We start from the raw sequence: 23,705 nt of genomic DNA, 5'->3' as shown, positions 1-23,705 counted from the left end.
GTCTTTTTTTTATAGTACTGTGTTCCTTCCTTATGATTTTAATATGTTTAAACATAGTCTTTTGAGGTCTCTTTCTTCCTGTTTTATTATCTCAAGTTCTGGTAGATGATCCTCTTGTTGGTGGTGCCTGCTGACTAGCTCAAGTAGATTGATTTCTTTTTTAAAATTTTATTGGCGCATAGCTGATTTACAGTGTTGTGTTACTTTCAGGTGTACAGCAAAGTGATTCAGTTATACATATACATATATTCATTATTTTTCAGATTCTTTTCTCACGTAGGTTATCACAGAATCTTGAGTAGAGTTCCCTGTGCTATACAGTAGGTCCTTGTTGTCAAGTAGATCATTTTCTTGAGCGTTTTGTAATTCTGGATTGTGAGTGTACTTTCAGCAGCCTCTGTGCTACCGGCCCAGGAGCCTCCTACAGCAGAGACAGTATAAATCGGGGGCTGCTTGCAGTAGATATTATAAATTTGGACTCCAAACCTCGTCTGGCCCAGTTTTCTTTCCTTACAGGAGATTTTCCTTTTTTGGCCACCAAAAAAATCCCAGGTGGAGACCAAGCTTCCTTATCACCTCCCTGCACTGGAAGGTGGAGATTTTTATTTCCCTGTCACGACGAGTAGCACTTGTGAGCCTTGGTTTTGTGCAGGGGTCTCAGGACTAGGGCACTGTTTACGGGAGCTCAGGGCCTTGTCTCTTGCCCCTGCGTGGGCAAGAACCACAGCCTATACCCATCAGATGCCCGCTCATTATGACCTCTCTCCACCACCCCAGCCCCAACCCTGGGGGTGGCCAGAGTCCCAGCACATGCCTCAGGGCTCTGGTCTTCACTCCTCTTTTAATTTCCAGCATGTGGTTATTTCCCAGTCTTTCTTCAGAGATCAGCTATCTATTGATATTTTTAAAATTACATTTTATTCAGATTTCTAGGTGCCTTGAACAAGAGGGTTTTTTTTGTTTTGTTTTTTGTTTTTGTTTTTTTTTTAACAAGAGGGTTTTAATGATAATTCAGTCTAGAACTGAAATTTATCCACAGTGAAATCTTCACTGAAAACACTCTAAATCACATGTGGTCAGACCAACTGGATAATTTTCATTAGGAATCATGAGTAACATATCTTCAGCACATGGATTTCACTGTTCTGTAAAAATTATTTAGTAGATGGTAGAAAGTTCTTCCTCATATGATTAGAACAAAGTATCACAAGGACACGAAGGAGGATACTTACCAGGCTGGGTTTGATGCCTACACTTTCAGCTGCTTCAAATGCCAACAAGAGATTTCTTTTCTAGGTTAAAAAGACAAAGACAATGAAATTATCAACTAAAAATATATAGCTTTTGCTAGGAAAAAACACCAGCTGACATTCCTATAAAGATTACCTACTGTTTATAAAACACTTAAGTTTTGAAGTCAAATATGCAACCAATGATCTTAGTTTATGGGGAAAAAAAAGATTAACAGGTTACCGTTGTCACTAAAAATGACATTATTGATTGATTCCTGACCATCAAAGATACATTTTTGTTAATTCGGTTATTATTATTTTTTTTTTGCTTTGTCAAGATTTATGACATGCACATTATGTTGTGTATCAAGTTGTTTAATCGTGGTGTTATACCAAAAAAAGTTATCAAAGTAATATGTTCACATGATTAAGCATAGTCATATGAAAAACTGTTGCTTCCCTCAATCCTGGTCCTTGGGAGAAGAACTTTTTATTTCTCTCTTTAATTCTGGTGATCTCCTCCATATGTCTGTAACTGCTCACAGCACCGTTGCTTGATTTCCAAAATAGAGGCATTGCCTTCTAACTTCTTCCCAAGATAAATGAGGACTTAGGTACCTCTCTCCTCCCTGCATTATAGTCACATAGCTCACGTTTGTGCCTGTGTTAGTTATGTTTGTGACTTTAACCATTTTCCTCAAACCTCCATTTCTTGTCCCATCAATTACAGACAGCAGTTCCCGACTCCACTTTGTATGATAAGGAAGACGTTCCCTTGCCTTTCATCCACCTTGTCAAGTTTTAAACTGTTAAAGCTGATAGAATTTGCTTCCTTTTCTTCAACCACACTTAAGCGTTCAGCACCCTCTTAACAGGACGACTCCGAAGGCTGAACACAGTAAACGGTGTTTACACAGCAGCTGAGATCAGATTCCTCTCCCCAGTTCCATCACAGTCGTCATGCTGTACCCCTCAAAACATTTTTTTCCAAAGGATTTTTTTCTTTGTAACTCAACCAACGGCTCAAAACCACACCACATTTCAGTGTGCTCCAGACCTGGACCTTGACTGTCTTCAAGGCCGTTTGTTTTCAGTTCTGCTTGTTGGGATTTTTCTTGCTGGGAGAAGAACTGTGCCTCCTTCTCATCTTCTGGTTTCTTATCTTTCTGACTATGGCTTACAATCTATGATATTCTCTTTGTACCAAACTGACTTTCTGTTCTAACATGTTCCGTTCTCTCATTGCCCCCCTTTATTAGGTCCCCAAGCTCTTAATCGTATCATTGTTCTATGAAACCCTTCAGCCCTGGAGTCCTCCAGAACCTGTCGACTGGGAAAAAAAAAAAAAAAAAAAAAAAAAGCACAACCTAAAAGTGGAGAATTATGTTTTATTTGGTGGACATACTGAGGACTTAAGCCTGGGAGATAGGCTCTCAGATAGCTCTGAAGGGATTGTTCCAAAGAGGTCAGGGAGAAGCCAGAATACATAGGAGTTTTGCAAAAACAAACCAGGTAGTTGAATATCAAAAGATTTCTGCTAATTAAAGAAAAAAACAAACTTCTCAAGCTAGTGAGTTTAGCACTTTTCTATTCTTGGGAAGATGCAAGAGTCTGGGCTTATTGAAATCATTTCTCTGAAATGCATCTTAACTATCTAGGGCCCTTATCCTGCTTTTTTCCTCCATCCTGAATCCCCTCAGGTTACATGGTCGGGGCGAAGGGGGGGGGCAGTGGCTGAGGGCTTGATGGCCGCAACATCCTTTGTTTACTGATATGGCAGACGACACTTTTTGTCCTCAAACCTCATGTCAGTTTTTGGATACCCCTGTTCTTTTTTTAAAATTTTTTATCTATCTATCTATCTATTTATGGCTGCGCCCTGCAGCTTGCGGGATGTTAGTTCTCCGGGCAGGAATTGAACCCACACCCTCGGCAGTGAAAGCTCAGAGTCCTAACCACTGGACCGCCAGGGAATCCCCCTGAGACCCATATTCTACTAGAGCACATTCTGAGTTTCCCTCTTAAAGAAAGGCTGTGGGAGAGATACATTTTCTGGATGCATTCATATACGAAATTTTCTCTTTTCTACCATCACACTTGGTTAATAATCTGGCTGGATACAGAACTCTAGGCTGAAAATAATTTCCCCTAGAACTTTAGAGGCTCCACATCACTTAGCCCTCGTTCGTTGCTCCTTTTTTGAGACCCTTTCTGGCTGTTCTCTGATGCTTCTTCATCTGGATGAACTTAAGAATCATTTGGTCATGCCTCCTCCCGTAATTCATTTGAAGTCACTCAGATTATATGAAACTTTAATTAAATTGGTAAATTAAGTATACTTGAGAGACGAATGTTTCCCTATGTATTCATGTTTTCTGTTGCTCAGCAGAATTTCGTACTTTATGCATTTAGATTTTCTACATAATTTTATACATTTCCCCACTTCCCCTTTCTGTCCTTTCCGGCACATCTGGTGCCTGAAGATTAAGACGTCCGCTGGACACTGAGGCAAACTCTCTGTACTAGGTACCAGGTCACGGGAAACACTAGAACACGGCAAAAAACTTTTCTTCTGGTCTGTGGTCGGGGCCTTGGAAAGCTGTTGACCTGTGGTCATCTTGCCCAAGCTGCCAGCCCCCTTCCTCCAAATTAAAGGTAATGAATGGGGATGGACTGACTGGAAACTTTAACGCTGCTCTCCGTCCTGCTGAGAGGGGAGCTGTCCAGTGGCTCCTGGCTTCCTTTACTTTAGTCCCAGCCAGCAGCAGGAAGCTCCTATTTTGGTGCTAATGAGGCCTTTGTCCTTATTTTAAAGTCCTTTGGGTTCATTCTGGGGGAGGAAAGAGGTTTGTAAGCCAATGGTTTTCAGGCTACCATTACTCCAGACATTAAGATACAAACATTTTTTTATGGTTTTCGGTATGCAATGCCAAACAGCTTTGTAAATGCTAACACAGTTTTCAGTTCCAGCAACAATGTTTAAGTGCCCATTTTCTCCCACCATTACTTGCATAGAATGTTACGATTTTCGAAAGTCTCTGCCAAATGTGACAGGCTAAACTAATATTTTGTTTTAATTTGTATTCTTTGATTACCAGTAAGGTCTAAGGAAAAGGCATTTCTAAACCTCAGGTTTTATACAGAATTCCCCCCCCGCCAAGACCCTTTATCCTGATTCTAATGAAACTGCTAGTGTTTTCTAAGCAGAAATTGAACAAAGAAGAAATAGTCGAAAAATTGTCGGAAAACACTCTGAAAGAGCATATGGTATGACATGGACCATTATAGGGAGAGGTGGTTTCTGGTGCATGAAAATGACTTTTATTGGTTTTGGTGGCAGCAGGACATCAGTGATGAAGCATCTTGATCCTAATTCTCTCATTAGAACACCGTCACGGCCACCGTGGGGAGGCCAGAGGGGAGACAGACGCAGAGAGTGTGCCCGGCCAGGACCTTCCAGCCCCTGGACAGTGGAAGCCCCCAGCCATGGGGACTCTGCTGCTGGCCCTGCAGTGGGGGGGGGGGGGGGGGGAGGGTCTCGCCTGAAACTGACGGGACTGAGGAGCCCCAGCCCAGAATTTCCCCCTCACATCAGTATTTCGTTTCAGACGCCAACATAAAGACCTCCATCCTATCACCTGAATCTGAGGACCTCAGCGGGAGTTTCACAGGAGGACAGAGGAATACGCTTTTTACTGAAAAAACACCAAACTTTCCACTGACTGTAACTCACATCCTGTGCTTGTAAATCTCTTTAACGTCTCAGAAGACATCCTTGTTAATGTTATCAGAAATTCCCTACCTAGTACCAATGTCACACTTCCACTGGGGAAGGAGGAACACCTCATGACTTCTGAACATTCTGGGCTATCGAGAGCTGGATCACACAATTTTTAGATTCTGATGTTAATGGGTTTTTACAACTATTACAGGCCTCTCTTGGTGCCCTTTTTGATGTATGCTGTTCAGCAAAAAACCCGAGAAGCACCCAGCACTGAGAGCTCCCCAGATCCGGGCTCCAGGTGAGGGCTGGACTCCACGCATCCTGATGAGGTCAAAGGCATACTTTTCATTCAAATTAGCTCGTCCCCTTTGAAGCCCAACTTCAAATATGCCCCTTCTAGGAAGCCTTCCCTGCCTGAATCCCTCTCTCTCCACCAGCAAGATACTCCCAGGCTGAGTCTCACACACATGCTCAGTTTTAAACTGTAATGATTTGATTTGCCTGTGTTGACACACTGTTTTGAGAACCCTCATCAGTAACTCGAATAGATATGAGTTTCTCTCCCCATCCTGAATGCAAAGCTCCCCCAGGGCAGTGGCTAAACTGTCCCTCCACCCAGAGCGCCTCTACATGGGGGGATTTAGGAAGCAGGAGGCTGGCTGGTCCTTTGAGGAGGCTGTGAAGCCACACGATCTTTTTTTTTTTTTTTTTTTTTGGCCACACTGTGTGACACGTGGGATCTTAGTTCCCTGACCAGGGATCAGATCCGCACCCGCTGCAGTGGAAGTGAGTAATCTTAACTGCTGGACCACCAGGGAAGTCCCACCACATGATCTTAGGATGAAAACTCTGGCCACCTGGAGCTGAGTCCCTCATCTCCTCACAGACCCGAAGCCTTCCACGGCCTGACGGCGTGCTCCCCAGTGACAGTGTTCTGGATCGGGGAGAAGAAAGGCAACCCCACGTGCAGGAACCACGGGCCCCTGGACCACAAGGACCACAGAGCAGCTGAGCCGGGACGCCTGGCTGTTCTGCAGGCTTCCAGACCCAGGCAGCTGGCCGCGCGTCACGGGAATCAGCGGCATCCAGGGAGACGTTGCGGTGTCCGCCATCAGGAAGCAACGTCACGATCCCAAGCGTGAAAACATACACTTTTAGGCCCATTATTTTCCAGCACGTCCGTACTGACTGGAGGGCAAAGCGCCCACGACTGCGGGCAAAAATGTCACACTCTGAGGATGTACCTGCATTAGGCATCGACCAGACCTCCCCATCCGCAGGAATACCTGCTCACCCATAAGGAGCACCATTCTGCCGGCACCAACAAGACACTCCCTAGGAGACAGCCTTCCTCCTTAGTCTTGCCAGGGGCCGTGATGACCCATGACCCACAGCAGACCGGGATCATGTTAACCATTTAACGCACAGCCCTCTGTCTCAAAATCCTATGGAACTGTGCTTTGACCTCTAAAGGGTGGAACAGTTCTTGGAACTTTCTCAGAGGCTGTTTCCGGGTTATAATCCTCAACTTGGCTCCGATAAAATTTTCTATTTCTTCGTTAGATCAGCTGATTAATTTTTTTGTCAACAGTGCCCAGGCTGCGTGGACCCCGGGACTCCACATGCCCCCGCTGGTCTCCTCCATGGCTGTTCCTTCTGGTCCTTTCGCTGGGACACCCTCCTCTGTCCTGACAAGTGTGGAGTCCTCAAAGCTTGTTCCTTGGTCTTCTCTCTGTGCCTCTGTGAAGTTGTGATTTATAATAAGAAATGCACCTTTGCCTACAACCTCCCAACTGCAGCCCCTCTTTCATTCTTGTTGCCGTGACAGTTCACTTTTTCACAGAGAGATCTTTTCAGAACAGGAATCGTGTCTGTCACTGTTCAGTGCCGTCTGCCGGCCGTCGTGGAAGCCAGGCAGCATGGCAGGCCACCTTCCCCGTCCCCTGCTAGCCTGGCCGCAAGCACCGGGCGTTCCCTCGGCTGTGCTCCCTGGCTCTGGAAAGCTCCCCCGCTTTGTGTCACTGGCTCCTTCACGTCCGCTCTTCAGCTGGAATTCCACCTCCTCGGAGACCTTCCCAGCCTTCCTGGTGGAAGTCAGGTCCCCTTGTTCACCCTACAGCCCCGTGTCTCTCATGTTCTTCCACAGTTTGTTTATTTACAGTGTTGCTTGTTACAGGTTTACTCACTTGTTTACTAAACGTCCACCTTCTGAGGACAAAGAACCTGTCTACGTGCTCACTGCTGCCCTTATTACTGTGAGTTAGGCCTGGCAAGAAATGCTTGTTGAGTGAACGAGCACAGGGCCCGGGACAGCGTTTCCCAAAGTACACTCTGTGGAATGTGATTTTTAGGATGTTCTAGGTCAGGATTTGGCAAACCACAGCCTGCAGGCCAATCCTGGCCCTCAGCTTGTTTTTGTAAATAAAGTTTTATTGGAACACAGCATGCCCATTTGTTTACAAACGTCTGTGGCCGCTTGAGCGCCACAATGGTAGAGCTGAGTAGCTGTGACAGAGACCACAGATCCACAAAGCCTACCACTGGCCCCCAACAGGAGAAGTCCGCTGATTCCTGTTACGGGTGATTATATTAAAAGTTAGAAAGGTTCTGTGGCTCTGATAGAAGTTGAGCTAAACAGAGTCACACAGGTTTCTTTAACAAAGGACTTCTTGAAGTCTTTACGAGTGCTGTGAATCTCCAAAAGTGTGATATAATATACAGTTTCCCAAGCTTATTTGAGCAGGGAACTCTTTTTAGTGGTGCTTTCTGGTTCTTTGGATTTTGAAAGATTTTGAAAATGCTGGCCAAGGTCTTGAAACCATGAAGGTGAGAGTCCATCAGGGTTTTCTTTGAAAACCGGGTGACAGGAACTTCTCAGCAGCCACAGTCAACTGGGCTCCACTGTGTTTTTCTAGGTAACAAAGGAAACTGAGAACATTTACCAGGGGTGGGGTTCTGCAGTGTAGACCTGTCCTCCATAGTTATCTGTGCTGGAATCAATACCCCAATTTCCACCTCAAGTCCACAAACCTCACCCCGGTTGGGATGTATCGAAAGTATGAGGAGTTCCCCTTGTGTGTTCTGGAGGGTAACCAGGGTGACCAGGGAGGGGTGGGGGGGACTTACTTTCTCCTGACTGTTCAGCTCCTGGTACGGGATGTGAGCAGGCAGGTAGGTGTGCAGGAGCGCACACAAGGCCAAGCCATCACTCCAGCTGCTGCTGAAATTGGTAATATCGATGTTCTGTGGGGGAAAAGCAGCATTAATCACCAAACCGTGCCAAGTCACAGACTATGAATGGGACCGTGCTAGGATCCATGTGCGTATCCGCCTCTGGGTTTGCAGTAAGACAAGATCAGACACTACCCAATCTGCTGGCAGTACCTTTAATTTTGGTGCCAGGAATGGTGGCCTGGTGTTGCCCAAATCCATTCACAGAAAAGCACAAGGGACTTCTCTGACGGTCCAGTGGTTAAGATTCCATGCTTCCCCTGCAGGGGTAATGGGGAACTAAGATCCTGCAAGCTATGCAGCATGGCCAAAAAAAAAAAAAAAAAAAAGGCACGAGAAAAGCCTTTGGAGCTCAAAACAGTAGGGAACTTCTTTTTTTTATTATTAATTTTTATTGGAGTATAGTTGCCTTACAATATTGTGTTAGTTTCTGATGTGCAGCAAAGTGAATCAGTTATATATATACATATATCCATTTTTTTTTAAAGATTTCCTTCCCATTTAGGTCACCAGAGAGCACTGAGTAGAGTTTCCTGTGCTATACAGTAGGTTCTCATTAGTTATCTATTTTCTACATAGTAGTGTATATATGTCAATCTCAATCTCCCAATTCACCCCATCCCACCTTCCCCTCTTGGTAACCATAAGTTTCTTCTCTACATCTCAAAACAGTAGGGAACTTCTGCCCACCCTCTGGTATGTCAAAGGCTCTGACATCTTACTCTCAAATTAACCTGCCTAGTCAGCTTTGCACATCCCAGCACCTCCCAGCCTTATGTGGCCAAAGAAGAATCATCACCATCACCACCACCACCACCACCACCATCACCATCACCATCACCATCACCATCACCATCATCACCATCACCATCATCATCATCATCATCACCATCATCACCACCATCACCATCACCATCATCACCACCACCACTATCATCACCATCACCATCATCACCACCACCAGCATCATCACCATCACCATCATCACCAACATCATCACCATCACCATTATCACCACCACCAGTATCATCACCATCACCATCATCATCACCATCACCACCACCAACATCATCACCATCATCACCACCACCAGTATCATCACCATCACCATCATCACCAACATCATCATCATCACCATCACCATTATCACCACCACCAGTATCATCACCATCATCATCACCATCACCACCACGATCATCATCACCACCACAATCATCACCATCATCACCACCACCATCACCACCACCATCACCATCAACATCATCATCACCATCACCATCATTACCTATGACCCCAATTAACAACAGGGAGACCAAGACTAAACAAGAGGACCTTAAAAACCCACATGGCTTATTCCTGCCACTACCCTCTTCTCCCCACAACTTGGGGGCGTCTCGGGGGGGGAACCATGCTCAACAGTCTCCTCACCAGCGTGCCAAACACCCAGCGGCTGAGGCTGCACAGGGAGAAAGGAGCTCCTCCTTCAGGACAGGCGGGGATCCCGGGAGCTGCCTGGCAAACAGTGATAAGGAAGCCAACATCCAGCTTGACAGGCGGCAGCCCACGGAGATGACGGTTCCCAGGCAGGACCCCCGGTAGCCCCAGGCTACCTCCACCTCTTAGACCCTCACACCCACCGGCCTCCTTCTCCCTGACCGAGCTCATCCTAACAGGGCTGGTTTTCTTCCCAAGTTCACAAGCTCATCCTGAATGAAACGCCAGGTTCCCAAGCCCACCGACTCCTCACCGCTGAGGCTGATCTACACAGCGGCTGCCTGAATGTGTTGAAACAGCCTGGGAGAGGCTGTGGGAGCGCCTGCAGGAGGGCACACCCCAGGGGGCCCCGAGCGCAGGCCTGTCCTGGGCGCTCTCGGTGGAGGAGGCAGTGTTGCCGCCACGCGCGCAGCTTTACCTGAACCAGGACACGCCGGGGACCCAGGGCCCACATCTGGCCTCTCTAACAAGTCTTTTCCCACCTCCAACTGCAGTCCAGGGTGGTCCCGGGACCCCAGGACGCCCCTCTGGAGCGCCGCCTTCAGCTGTGCGTCCTGCTCGTGGTCTGGTCTGCAAGCACACTCCCACCCCCCCCCACCCCCCGCCCCCCGCGAGGGGACGTGGCCCAGAGCACAACCAAACACACAAGCTGCCAGGTCCCAGTGTGACATAAACGTCTGAGAATCCCCCGCTGGGAGGGGCCAGTCTGTCCTCAGGCTGGACGCCAAAGCCGGGACCCCTGACAAGTGGCTCATCTGCATCTTTGGCTTCAAAAGTCTCTCTGGGGACTCTGGAGCTACCTGATGAGGCCTGGGGGCTGCTCTAGACATGGGAAGCGCGTTGACTTTATACCTTCTGAAGAGGGAAGAGCCGGGCGGGGCCACGATCCATCCAGCTCACTCCGAGTCTCCAGCTTTCAAAGCAGATGCTGGGCTGGGCCGGGCCAGCTGCAGGGAAACCCGGCATCACCGTGAGGGGCGGTGTTTCCAAATGCTCCGCGGTCCAGACTTAAGGGGGCGGTAGGGCAGAAACGTTTGCTGAGTGTCTACAAGGTGCCTGTCGCTGTGCATTTTCTCATTTAACTCCCAGAACCGCCATGCACGGTAAGCGGTGTGGCGCTCATGTGACAGGTGAGAGAGCTGAAGCGAAAAGAAGTGCTGCCGGCAAACCAGAGTCAGGGGCCAGCTCCCGCCCGCCTGGCCGCGGGGCACGTGTCCTCTTGCTGTGTTTCCTTCCTCCTTTTCCCTTTCTTTTCTCTCTCCCTCCCTCCCTCCCTCCCTGACTTGCTTCCTGTGTAAATTCACTTTACATTGAAAGCGTTTAACACTTGGTAGATCCTTCTTTTCCTAAAACATGAAAACATTTTCTACACTTCTCTCTCGTGCCGTCTATGACACAAAGCATCATTTTTCTCCATCTGCACAATCTTCACTGGCATTTGGAGAGGCCAAAGGGACCCAGAGGGATGACAATGCCATCCACCTCACAAAACCAAGACGGCACCCTCTGTTTTAGTTCACTGAACACCACTCAGGAACAGCTTTTGATCTGAAGTGTAAATGTCCTCGTTTATTGAGCAGGTTGAGACGAAAATCTGGTGCAACCAAAGCCAGGGTTGAAAAGTCAATCAAAACGACTCATGTCCTCAGGACAGTGCAGATGGCCGGGTCACTTGCGGGAGGACAGCCGCTCGCAGGCCATCGGGGATCGTTGAGACACACGCGGACCCTCACGCTTCAGCAGCGGGACCACCTAACACTGTCCCAGACAAAGGAGGCAGCGTCCTAGCTTGTAAAAAAAGGAATAATGGAAATTCCAAATCCGGTCAGCTCACCAAATCCAACATCTGGGTCAGGAAGGGCTTCTCTTTCATGTCAACTATTTCCCAGGTTTCGGACTTTGCAGAGTTCTGACTCTGGCAGAGAGAGACGGCATCAGGCTATGATTCGTCACATTACGTTCATTCCAAGAACATGATGCTATCAAAAAAACCTTAACCGTTTTATCTCTGGGTGGAACAACCCAGCTCTAGTTCCCTGAAGGTCATCTGAAACTGTCCATGGTTCTATGTGAACAACAAGAATAACAACAATTCCCACCTCAGCACAGCTGGCGGGACAGCTAAACACGTGTGCATCTATGGTCCCTCTGGTAAGAAGGTGAGGGCCAGCGTGCAGAGGCATCAGGCTTCAGCCGTCGCCCTGTTGCTATCACCACCCCACGTGCTTCCTTACTGCCCCCCAAGGTATATTTGGGCGAGTGAGGGGTTAGCTGTGGGGTGGCACAATTTGATGACGGCCGTGTTTTTCGCGTGAATCACAGGCAAGGGGTGAGCGGATGTGCCCACCGGGCCTCTCTCACTCGGATCCCCGTTCACCTGTGGACCCGTCTTCAGATCACTGACCTGGGCGCTCTGAGGGTCTCTGGTCAGCAGACCGAGGGGGCGCAGGGGACGCTGAGGACGCAGGGGGATGGCCTCGCCGAGCAGGGAGCCGGGGCTTCGTGGGGACAGTACGGCCTTCCCGGGGGCCCTGCAGACTGGACCATGCGGACAGCTTGGGGGTGCCGGTGGCAGCACGGGGACCACCTATCTCTGGGTAGGACAAGAAAGGCATCCAGGGTAGCTGGGCAGGGGCTGTGGGCCCAGCCCCACTGTCGTGACCAGAGAGGTCAAGGAAACACAGCAGGAGGTACTCGTGGATGGGACCGGGGCGCTGGGTAAGGGCAGAGAGAGGACAGTTTCCTGGGCCAAGGAACAAGGTGACTACTGACTCCAGGCCCCACCCCTGGACAGGATGAAAAGCCTTCTTTTCAGTTGGGGATGACCAACATCGGCTCAGCTGTGGTGAGGGGTGAGGCTTGCCGAGCTTGCGGGCCACAGTCCTCAATGCTCACAGGTGCACTGACCAAGGACAAGAACACAGACACGCCGTGAGTACTAATACGATGTCTTCCTCTTCCTAATGACCACTCAGCTGAACCTTAGGGCTTCATCAAAAGAATAACTTAGAGGGCTTCCCTGGTGGCGCAGTGGTTGAGAATCTGCCTGCCAAGGCAGGGGACACGGGTTCGAGCCCTGGTCTGGGAAGATCCCACATGCCGCGGAGCAACTGGGCCCGTGAGCCACAACTACTGAGCCTGCGCGTCTGGAGCCTGTGCTCCGCAACAAGAGAGGCCACGACAGTGAGAGGCCCGTGCACCGCGATGAAGAGTGGCCCCCGCTCACCACAACTAGAGAAAGCCCTCGCACAGAAACGAAGACCCAACACAGCCAAAAATAAATAAAAACAAAAAAAAAACTAAACCAAAGCCTAGCTTTAAAAAAAACAATAACTTAGAGAAAAAAGGAAAATGGCCAACAAGGTATTCTACAAGATAGATCCTCAATTCTTTTCCTTGTTACTTATTCCTGAGTAAAATTGGCTGCGGTAACTGCTATCCTTGACTGGAAGTGGGTAACTGGAAGGGAGCACGAAGGGTACTCTGGGTGGGGGCAATGCTGTGTGTCGTGAGCTGGACGCTCGTGACATGGGCTACATGCACTTTGTGAAAATTCACTGAGCTGTACGTGTGTATGTACAATAAAACCTACATCAATAAAACAGAAAGGGAGGAAGGGAGGAGGGGGAGGGAGCGGAGGAGGGGGAGGGGGGAGGGAGGATGGATTAGGAAGGAAAAAGGAAAGAAACTGGGACCCTGATCTTCTTAAGGGGCTGAACTGTGGCCATTAAAAAGAATGCCAACATTTTGGAATTTAGGTACTATAAGATTTACTGGCGGGAAAAAGCAGAGCGACAACCAAAAGAAACTTGCTGATTATTTTCCCAAGGGAAATTACTCGCTGCAAATTATCTTTAACTTTCTCTGGGATATAAATACCTCAGAGATATTTCTGAGTGAGAGAAAATTCTGGGGAAAGGAAGGCTCAGATATAAAAAAGGTAACATTCTGAGCATCTCCAAAACAGGTGAAGTTTCTAGGAGCACTTAGGAGAAAATTTCGTAAGATAAGAGAATTCTGTCCTCAGGGCAGCAAAAGTCATTTGAGAAACGTGGAAACACTGAAGGGCACAGGGGAAGCTAAACTAACTTTAGTGAACATCCAAGAAAATAAACAGAGTGGCTGAGACTGTAGACAAGTTCCAGAAGGGCGAGTGGAGAAGCAGCACTCTTAACGCAGAGGGACAGAGCAGAGCAAAACCCAACACGCCGCAGCATTTGCTTCTGTTGCCTGGAAACACCCACCAACATCTGGTAAAAACATGAACCACTCTGCGGAGCCTACACTGGTGGGTCCCGTCAACCCCACCGAGGATGTGGCTATGTTCCCACCCCGTCTTCATCTTCTCTCAGGGTCTCTCTAGGCTCTTCCGCTAGATTTCTATGAGCGGGTCGACTCTGTGTGCACTAAATGCACGAGTTTTTAAAAAGTTAAAAAGAAAAAAAAAATGAAGGTTCTGGGAAGAAGACAGGAGACTGATTAGAAAATGCCGTCTGTCCCCTGCTGTAGGGACCAGCTGTCCTGGGCACAGGGAGGCCTTAGCATCCCCTCTCTGGGACCTCCTGGACCTTTTTTGGAGACGTCTTATTGTCACAGCTGTAGAATCAGACTGAGGTTTTTTTTTGGGGTGGGGGGGGAATGTAACAATTTATAGCTCATGGAGGATAAAAGCAGCTCATTCCTCAGCAAGGTTCAGCTCATCTAGGAAGGAGCCCTGGGGAGACCAAGCTTCCTTTGAAGATTTGGTGAGAAACAGTACAGAGCACGTGCACACATGGGGGGCGGGGGGGGGGGGCGGGTGAAATCACCACAAAGGCGGCCTGCACGGCCTCCCCTGCACGTGACCCGGCCTCACTCCCTGCCTGGATACACGTCTGCATCCATCCCATTCCAGGAGCCGGTCCAGCCGCGGGCTACCCGGTGAACCCCCGAGTCACACGTGGACAGCACAGTCCTCAGCCGTGGAGTCATGGAGACCCGCCTGTGGACCACAGGGGCCCCTCTCTGCAGATTCTTCCTTTCTGAGGCCCCGTACCGCTGAATGTCACTGTTTTGGGTTCCCACTCTTATCACTGCCTCCCACCCCCCGAACATGCCACCTCTGCACCATGGTGGAAACTGTTCCCCAGCAGAGAGCTGTGCCCATGGGGTCACCTCGTGAGTTTCCCTTCTCTCGGAGATTAGCTGCCTGGAGATAAGTATATCTTATCAGACAGCTAAATTTATAAGCCAACATCAAACATTATTAGAATATAGATGAACAGGTTTATCATCTTGGGGAAAGAAAGCCATCCAAGGCACAAGATGCAATGAGCATAAAAGAACTGAGAGAACCGACTACATAAAATTAAGTTTCTGTAGGACAAAAATTAAAAACAAGATAGATGCATACATACAGCAAGTGACTAATATCCAGAATATATTCCTTTAAACCATGAGAAAGAGAGAAACAACTCAAGCAAAGACTGGCAGAGGAATGCACTGGTGAGGCGCCAAAGAGGAGAAACAAACAGTCAGAAACGTAAGAAGAGGTGTTCAGTCTCACCAGAAGATAAAAATAGCGAAATATTTCACTCAACCAATTGGCAAAAATGAAATAGATGGTAAATTCACAGAGGTAATGAAGATACGGGGAAATAGGTATTCTTATATTGGCTGATAGGAATACAAATTGGTACAGGCTTTTAGGAAGGCAACCGGAAGCATTTTTTTTTTTCATGAAAATATGATTTGATCAAGTAATTTCACTTCTAGGCAACTTTTCTAGAAGAAACAGTCATGCATCTATCTGCCCAAAGACATACCTACAAGAATGTTTACGGCGGCATTATTGTTCCGAATGAGGAAGTGGCAATACCCTAGGTTGTCTACCAATTAAGCTAAATAAACTTTTCTTTTGAAAAACTTAATAAAAAATCTGTAACTCAGTTTTCTAATCTGTATACGTTCCTATGAAGCTCGTGGGAAAACTCTGATGTTCTGGTTTTTGATATGTTTGCCATATGCAATAACTTCTAGATACTCGGTATTTTAAACGAATTATGGGATAAACGTTAGTCTAGAGGGTTGGTCCTGTATTCTTCTACATCATCATTGACTTAGTTGAGGAAATCTGGGAGAGACAGAGAGAATAACAAATGCCTAGATTCAGACGCCAAAAAGATTTCAATAAATCAGAGACAGGAACCAAATTGAGCTGACATTCAACCTAATTCTTCATCTTCCTTTTGTATGTGTTTCCTGTTTTTTTCTAAAATGACTATGTGCTACTTTTACAATTAGGAAAAATAATACACATTATTAAAAATATTAATGGCATCAAATACAGACAGAATAAGCCAATGTAGATTCCAACATGATGAATGAATCTGAGTCCTAATAATTGTATGTTTCTATATTGAATAGTTCCTTGGGTTATGCCCTCATTTTCTCCCCCCCCCCCAAATTTTGAGGAAGAAGAATACAGACTTGGCTGTAGATGAGCGAAGGAAAATGGAATTAAGAACTTGCTAGAAAGACAGCCTAGTGACCATAATTTTTTCCCCCTTGTGATAGATTAAAGGAGGCTACAGAGTCTCTGAAATCTTCCACTGGAGGGGCTGAGTGTACCCCTCCTCCTCCTGAAATCTGGTTTGGCCTTAACAGTTTACGTGAGTGTGGAAGAGTGACCCGTGGGACCCTCAAGGCTGGGGCAAAAGGAGCCTTAAGCTTCTACCCAGGACTCGGAACACCGTCTCTGGGAGCCCCGAGGCCCCCGGTGTGCGGAAGCCCACCCCAGCCAAGGGCAGAGGCTGTCTGAAGAGAGGCTGGCCAGCCCCAAACTGTTCCAGGTCTCAGACATGGTGCAGGAGAGCAAGTCAAGCCTAAACTGAAGACTTGGGAACAAAACCCTGTTGTTATTCTAACCCACTAGGTTTTGGGGTGGTTTGTTGTACAGGTATAGGTAACTCAGAACTTGCTTTATGTACCTCTTTTATGTCTGCTGCACAGTGGAGAATGGAAACCAACCTTTTGTTCCTCAAGCAAATAACTTTGGGGCTTCCTTGGAATTCCCTTCCTCTCCTGATCCTATTCATATCATTGTTTTAATCATTTTTTTCTCTACTTAAGATTTTATGTGGCTAATTATCTCTCAAATCGAGTCTGAAAACTTTTGCTTATCTTTTTTTTCCTCAGTTGTACTAGTCACATTTAAAAAATTTTTTTATCTATTTATTTTTTATTTAAAATTTTTTGGAAAATTGAGGTACAGTCAATGTACAATATTATGTGAGTTTCAGGTGTACGACATAGTGATTCACAGTTTTTAAAGGTTATACTCCATTTATGGTTATTACAAAATATTGGCTATATTCCCTGTGCTGTACATTATATCCTTGTAGCTTATTTATTTTATGTGTAGTGGTTTGTATCTCTTAATCCTCTCTCCCTATCTTGCCCCTCCTCCCTTCCCTTTTCTCCCCACCACTAGTTTATTCTCTGTGAGTCTTGTTTCTTTTTTTGCTATATTCACTAGTTTATATTTTAGTTTCCACATATACATGATGTCATACAGTATTTGTCTTCTCTGTCTGACTTATTTCACTGAGCATAAGATTTAAGATTTTATGGTCATCTCTCTGGAATCCATAAGGTGGGTTAACAGGGGGTAGGATGAAGGGGCCTGACCTACTCCAGCTTCAGTATGTTCCCAATCAGGTATGGCAAATGTACGTTCATTATTATACTATATACTCCTTCTCAAGACTTTCTTGGCTGTTCTTGTTTGTTCTACCAGGTGAATTTTTAGTTATTTTAAGTTCATGAATAAAGAAATCCAATTGGGATTTTTTAAAAAATTTATTTATTTAATTTATTTATTTTTGGCTGTGTTCGGTCTTCATTGCTGTGCACAGGCTTTCTCTAGTTGCGGCGAGTTGGGGCTACTCTTCATTTCGGTGCGCCAGCTTCTCATTGCGGTGGCTTCTCTTGTTGCGGACCACAGGCTCTAGGCACGCAGGCTTCAGTAGTTGTGGCACGCGGGCTCAGTAGTTGTGGCGCACGGGCTGAGCTGCTCCACGGCAAATGGGATCTTCCCGGCCCAGGGCTCGAACCCGTGTCCCCTGCATTGGCAGGTGGATTCTTAACCACTGCGCCACCAGGGAAGTCCCCCAGTTGGGATTTTAATTGGAACTGAATTGAGAGGTTAATTTGGAATAATTTACTTTTTCAACGATTCTTCCCACACTGTATCCCTGTTGAAGGAATTGAGGCCTCGAGACCCGGGAAAGCGTAGCTCAGAGCAGCGAGTCTAGGAAGGGTTGCCCTTTGCCTTACATGGTGAGGACCAAGGGGGTAAGTTACAGGGGAAAGAGAACAGGAACATCTTCTGAGGATAAGGGCTTTCTGATGACAAAAGGGCTGCTGTGTCTCCAGGGATGTACAGGCAGATACGCATAACCTCTCCCTGGAGACAGAGTCAAAAGGGTACTGACATCAGAAGAGTGGCTGGAGCTTATCTTTCGTGCTTCGTCCTTCTTCACTGAACAAGCGCTGGAGCGTCCTCACCCACGACTTCCCTCCCTGAGGTTCTCTGACCTTGGCATTGTGACACGTGGTCCTGTTTCACTGCAAGTGCCCTGCTGCCTCACGGCCGGCCCCTGAACTACCTAGCTGGGTCCAGCCCCAAGCCAGCGCCCCTCCCGCCCTGCCCCTAGCTCAGCTTGCAGGGCTGGCCTCCCTCAGCACGGGGACAGGGGACAACAGTTCCTCTGCAGCTTCCTGTGATGTCTCCCCTACCCCTTCGGCTTGGCTCCCAAACAACTCCCTGCCGCGTCCTATCCCCAGGCCCAGCCCTCGTTTCCAGGTCTCGTTCCAGGAGGAACACGTTTCGGGAATCTTCTTCCTCTCCTGTCCTCTACTGCCTTTCGTTAATTTCACCCATCATTTTCATTAATTTCACTCATCTTCTTGGCTGCCTCTTTCTAAAAAAGGAGATGGTTATTTGCAGCTCTGCTGGTTCCACTCATCCTAGAATGGCCCAGTCACCCCCTTTCCAGGCTCTGTCATCTCTCTGCACCCCTAAACCCCATTCTTCTAGCTGAGAGCTTATCTGTATCCATCAGGAATGTGTTACAGAAACCTTCTCACGAACCACCTGCACCCATGGGTCAAATCTCCAGGCTGGAAAAAGAGCCCAACCCACTGCTCTGAAATCTAATTACAGCAAATGTTCATCGAGCCCCTCCGTGGGTCAGGCGCCGAGGGACAGACAAACAACGAGGCACCCCAATGATTCGCCACGTTCAGTGGAGCAGGCAGGGCAGACACACCGTGATGGGGGTGTCACATGGAGGAGGCCCCTGGTGGTTGCGCTGCAGAGAACCAGCAAGTCGTGGACGGGGTTCCCCATGTGGTTGTGAGACACTGGAGACAAAAGTCTGGTTTTTGTTTTCTTTTTATGGCCGAAAATCGGACTGAACAGGCCTTAGCAAACCAAAACGTAAGTGACTCTAAGGAGAAAAAACACACCCGAGTTGTGACCAGCTCCTAGGCCCGGGTCTTCCTCTGTCACTAAAGCAGCCATGTGACTGTGACTTCAGCCAAATGACTCAACTTTTCTGGTTTTTAGTTTCCCCATCTTCCAAATGCCTAGATTAGATTCGGTTAGATTATATTCATGCTATTGAAATGATTGGCTATGCAACCTGCTCTTCCAACAAAGGCTTCTGCAGAAGCTTCTGTTAAAGTCGAGCCTGAAAACCAGAAGATTAAATGCTCTCTCGCCAGCTCCCGCGTCTGTTCTGTCCTACGCTGTCCAACACAATAGCCACTAGCCACGGGTGGCTGTTTAAATTAGTTAAAATTAAATAAAGTTTAAAATTCAGGTTCTCGGCCACATTAGCCACCTTTTAAATGCTCGGAAACCACGAGTGGTGAGTGGCTACTGTGCTGGATGTCACAGATCTAGAATATTCTAATCAGCACAGAAAGTGCTACTGGACAGCCCTGCCCTGCACTTACACAAACATGTATATTTATCTCCTCTCCTTTTATGCAAATGTAGCATGATGTGCAGACAGTTCTGCATCCTGATTTTTTCCCTCTCACCAAGATCCACAGAGATAGGTCTTTACACCACATAATACAGAAACGGTTACAGTGTAGAAACTAGGAGGCTGGATTCTGAAGCCAGAAGTCCCGTCACTTACTAGTGGTATGACTGTGAGCAATTAGGCAACTTCTCTGTGCCTTCGTTTCCGAATCCTTAAAGTGGATTTGGAATAGATACCTCATAGGATTGCAGTCAAGATTAAATGCACAAGGCACAGGTAAGCATGCAGAACAATGTCCGCCATATGTGAGATACTCACTATACACCAGCTCATTCTCATCTCCGTTCTTTCCTATGACATGCATGGACACAACAGACGTTTAGGCTGTTTCCAGTCTTTTGTTATCACTCTGCACACATGTGGAATAAATTATGATGGATTCTGCCAAACTGCCCTCCAGGACGTTCTTTCATCTTATTCCCTCCCATGCCCACCCCACAACATACCAGTGGCTTCTCTACACATTTGTAAGGGAATCCACAAAGTTTCAGGGAACAACATGATTCTGTCCACCCTACGATGTTCTAAACACTACAAACAGAATATTTTTAGTAAGGAAAAAAAACCCATTTTTTAAGGGGAACAGCACTTGTATATTTTTGGATGTGCTTACTAAGAAAATAATACATAGCTAAACAACTTGTGGAGGAATTCTGTTCTAAGACCGAGTTTAATTTATACTAGACAAACAATCTTCAAGCCAATCTTAACCTCCCACCCCCAGAAAGACTGAATTCAGCCTCCGAAATCCGAAGCTTCCTGGGGCTGGAACGCTTCTTTTTCCCAGATGAACATTTCATGATTAAGAGAATGGAAAAAATCCTCAGTGCAGAGTCACTTGGGACTGTTATTATCTAAACAGACTTTCGTGCTGCCCTGGGGGATGGAGAGGGAAGGGCGGCAAACATCCAGGCCTCCGCTCTTACTGAAGGCAGGATGATGGCGTTGTTTGGTGTCCGGTGGTGCCACCCTGCCACACCGGCTGCTGGTGTATCTCATCTCCAGAGCACCCCCCCCCCCCCCCCCCCCGCCGCAGGGAGCAGACAGTTGGAAACATTCTCGCACCATTTTACTTTGAAAATCCTGCTCTTGCTTCCTGAAGCTGGCAGGACGCCTAACATTTCTATGCACACGGAGAAATGTATGCACTGGCAATGTAAGAACGCGGGCATTTCGTTCCAATGATCCTGTGAAGCCACAAGACTCAGCTAACTCACAGCAAGAGCCTCTAATGCTGCCCCTAAAGCCCACCTCCTTCTGCCCCCTCCCTTTCTCCTGCATTTCCTAGGAATTCAGCAGGTTGGAACGGACAGGATGTGGGTCCCTCGGCCTGTGGCCTGTTGGGCTGCCGACACTCCTCCCCACTCTCCCCGACAGCCCCTCCCCAGCCCCGACTCCAGCCCACACCCAGCCTGCCCTCCATCCCTCTCCCCCTGGGACCCTCTGCCTCTAGTTCCTCAACACAGACCTTTATGACCTCGGAACTCTAGAGCCCAAATCCTCGGGGACCAAAACACTCTCCTTGTCCTGTAGGACACGGAGCACTTACTCTCCCAGTCTTTCCAGTAGGTGGTGGTGACTGGGGGGGGGCGGGGGCGGGGGGACTACATTCCAAAGCTCTGAGAAAAGGGAGCGAAAACAAAACAGCTAAATACTCCTGCTGGAAAAGGCTGACCTTCTCACACAGCCCACAGGTACGGGTCTAACGTCGGGTCAGTACAGAGCCACTGAGAGGGGCAAGTGGTCCCCAGAGCTGTGGTTCTGGGGCACTGAGGTGTCCCTGCTGAGTTCACCCATGAGGCAGGCGGAGGGCTGCAAAAGCAGGGGGGTGACACCTGCCCCAACGTGGACGAACCGAGGACGTATTGCCCAAGTGCTACCAGCCGGACGCAGAGGGACGAGCACCGCGCGGGGCCACTTGTAGGGGCACCTGGGGCGGCAAACTCACAGAGGCAGAAAGAGAACAGTTTACTCGGGGGAAGCGGGAATCACTGTTTGGTGGGGACAGAGACTCAGTTTGGGAAGATGAGAACGGTCTGGGGGTGGAGGGCGGGGACGGCTGAACAGCAACGTGAATGTGCCTAATGCCGCTGAGCTGCGCACTTAAAAATGGTGAAGACGGTCAATATTACGTTATGTATATTTTACCACAATTATAAAGAGAGAGAGAGAGAGATCAAGGACAAGAAAGACACCGGGCTGAAGGGATGGCTCCTCCCACAAACACCAACACAAGTAGCTAAGTGGGTTTTTCACTGACAGCAATGGATGCTCCCTGGGTAATTAAAAGTACTTTCAAGAATATCCTGCTCTACTCAGCAAGCTGCTAAGTAATCTTGCCCAGTTCGGATTCCACCAAATCGCTGTTCAGAAGGTCTGCTTGGCTGTGCTGTTGGCACCGTTCTGTCCCTGGAGCCCCTGCAAAGCTGCACGTGTGACCACGTGGTGTGGCCACGTCCACTCCTTCTCCCCTCGCCCAGATTGCTCACCCCCCGACCCTTCCAGGTTGCTGTCTGACCCCCTCCTCTCCAGCTCACGATGCTCCAGATGGCTCCCAGGTCTCCCAAGTCCCTCTCCCTCTCAGGCACGACTCTGGCTTTCACCGCTTCCCTGGAGGCTGACCCATCCACCTGGCCTGAGCAGCCGGCCTGCGCTCTGACCCCAGCTCTGCCTTCTGACCCCAGCAGGAATCCCTGAACCATTTCTCATTCATTCGACTGGCTTTTTAGCTCTACCTTGTACAAACCTGATTTTGATGAAAAAGGTCTCTTTATTCTACTCAAATTTGACAAGTACTGACCTGAGCTTAATCTTCACTTGGATTCTCAGGTGGGGACACCTGTGCTTTTCCCACCTTTTCAACCCGCATGCTTACCACGGGTGCCGTGGCTGGAAATCAGTAAAAAGAAAACCAGTAGGAAAAGTATACTACAAACTAAATAAGACTAAATCCATACTAATAAGCCACAAGAAAATGTGAACGGACTAAATTTCCCTATTAGAGGAATTTTCAGATTACACATAAAGCTAAAACTATTTACAAGAAATCCACTTAAAGCGAGTAAAGAAAACAGAAAACAAAGGAAGCACAAAAATACATCACGCAAATAAAAGTTGAACAGCAACGGAAACTGTAATGTCGGTATCACAGAATGTAAACTTTCAGATCAAAAGGTTCAACTGAAATAAGAGGAAAACGTGTAAGAGCTACAAACCCTTAAATCTGGTATCAAAATATCTAATGTTTTAAAACTCTTAGAAATCAAAGATTTTGACAAAAACCACAATCAGAGTGAAAGACTTCAACGAATCCCCTGACCATACAGTGAGGGGCACTGTCCAGCCTAAACCACGCAACAAGACAAATGTCCTTTATGACGAATAGAGTACAGAAAACAATATGCTTCGTATTAAAGAACAGCCATAATCAAACAGAGATTTCCCCCAGGGATAATATACCATATTAATAAATACCATACACCATGACCAAGTTGGAATTTGGCCCCCAGGGATATAAGAATGTTTCCCTATTAGGAAATCTGTTACATAATATATTTATGTTAATTACATAGATGGGTTAAAAGAGAAAAACACCTGATGGATTTATTGCTCAACAAATGCCAAAAAGGAATTGGATACATTTCTTATCTATTTCTGGATTAAAGAAAGAAACACCTCTCAGTAAACTCAGAAGTAAGCTTCCTTTAGTGGGCAGAGTGTTTATCAGGAAACAACACAAAAATCATATTTAAAGGTGAGATACTACTCACCTTGAATGCAAGACAAGAATATCCATCATCAAAAGTATTATTCAACATTTTCTGAACTTTTACGAATGAAGAAAACAAAAAAAGTACGAGAGCTATAAATATTGGAAAGAAGGGGGAAAGTTATTATTTGCAATAGTCTGCCTCAGAAACTCTAGAAAAT

General features: G+C 47.3%; 1 protein-coding gene across 7 annotated transcripts in view; it reads right to left on the bottom strand.

Moving 5' to 3' along the window:
* SPECC1 (sperm antigen with calponin homology and coiled-coil domains 1) overlaps positions 1–23,705 on the bottom strand; it is a 245,017-nt gene that overhangs the window by 9,462 nt on the left and 211,850 nt on the right. For 3 of the 7 annotated variants that reach the window (XM_061176653.1, XM_061176654.1, XM_061176659.1), the window contains 2 exons: positions 8,083–8,199; positions 1,233–1,292 (listed from right to left, as the gene is read on the bottom strand). In XM_061176653.1, the coding sequence (XP_061032636.1) occupies positions 1,233–1,292; positions 8,083–8,199 (177 nt within the window). Of the gene's footprint in view, positions 1–1,231; positions 1,293–6,654; positions 6,697–8,082; positions 8,200–17,682; positions 17,784–23,705 lie in introns of those variants that run through there. The other 4 variants (XM_061176655.1, XM_061176656.1, XM_061176657.1 and 1 more) reach the window with 4 other exon arrangements.

Source organism: Eubalaena glacialis, chromosome 19, assembly GCF_028564815.1.
Source record: "Eubalaena glacialis isolate mEubGla1 chromosome 19, mEubGla1.1.hap2.+ XY, whole genome shotgun sequence".
NCBI classification, from domain to species: Eukaryota; Metazoa; Chordata; class Mammalia; order Artiodactyla; family Balaenidae; genus Eubalaena; species Eubalaena glacialis.
This window is presented reverse-complemented; position numbering and strand designations above follow the sequence as displayed.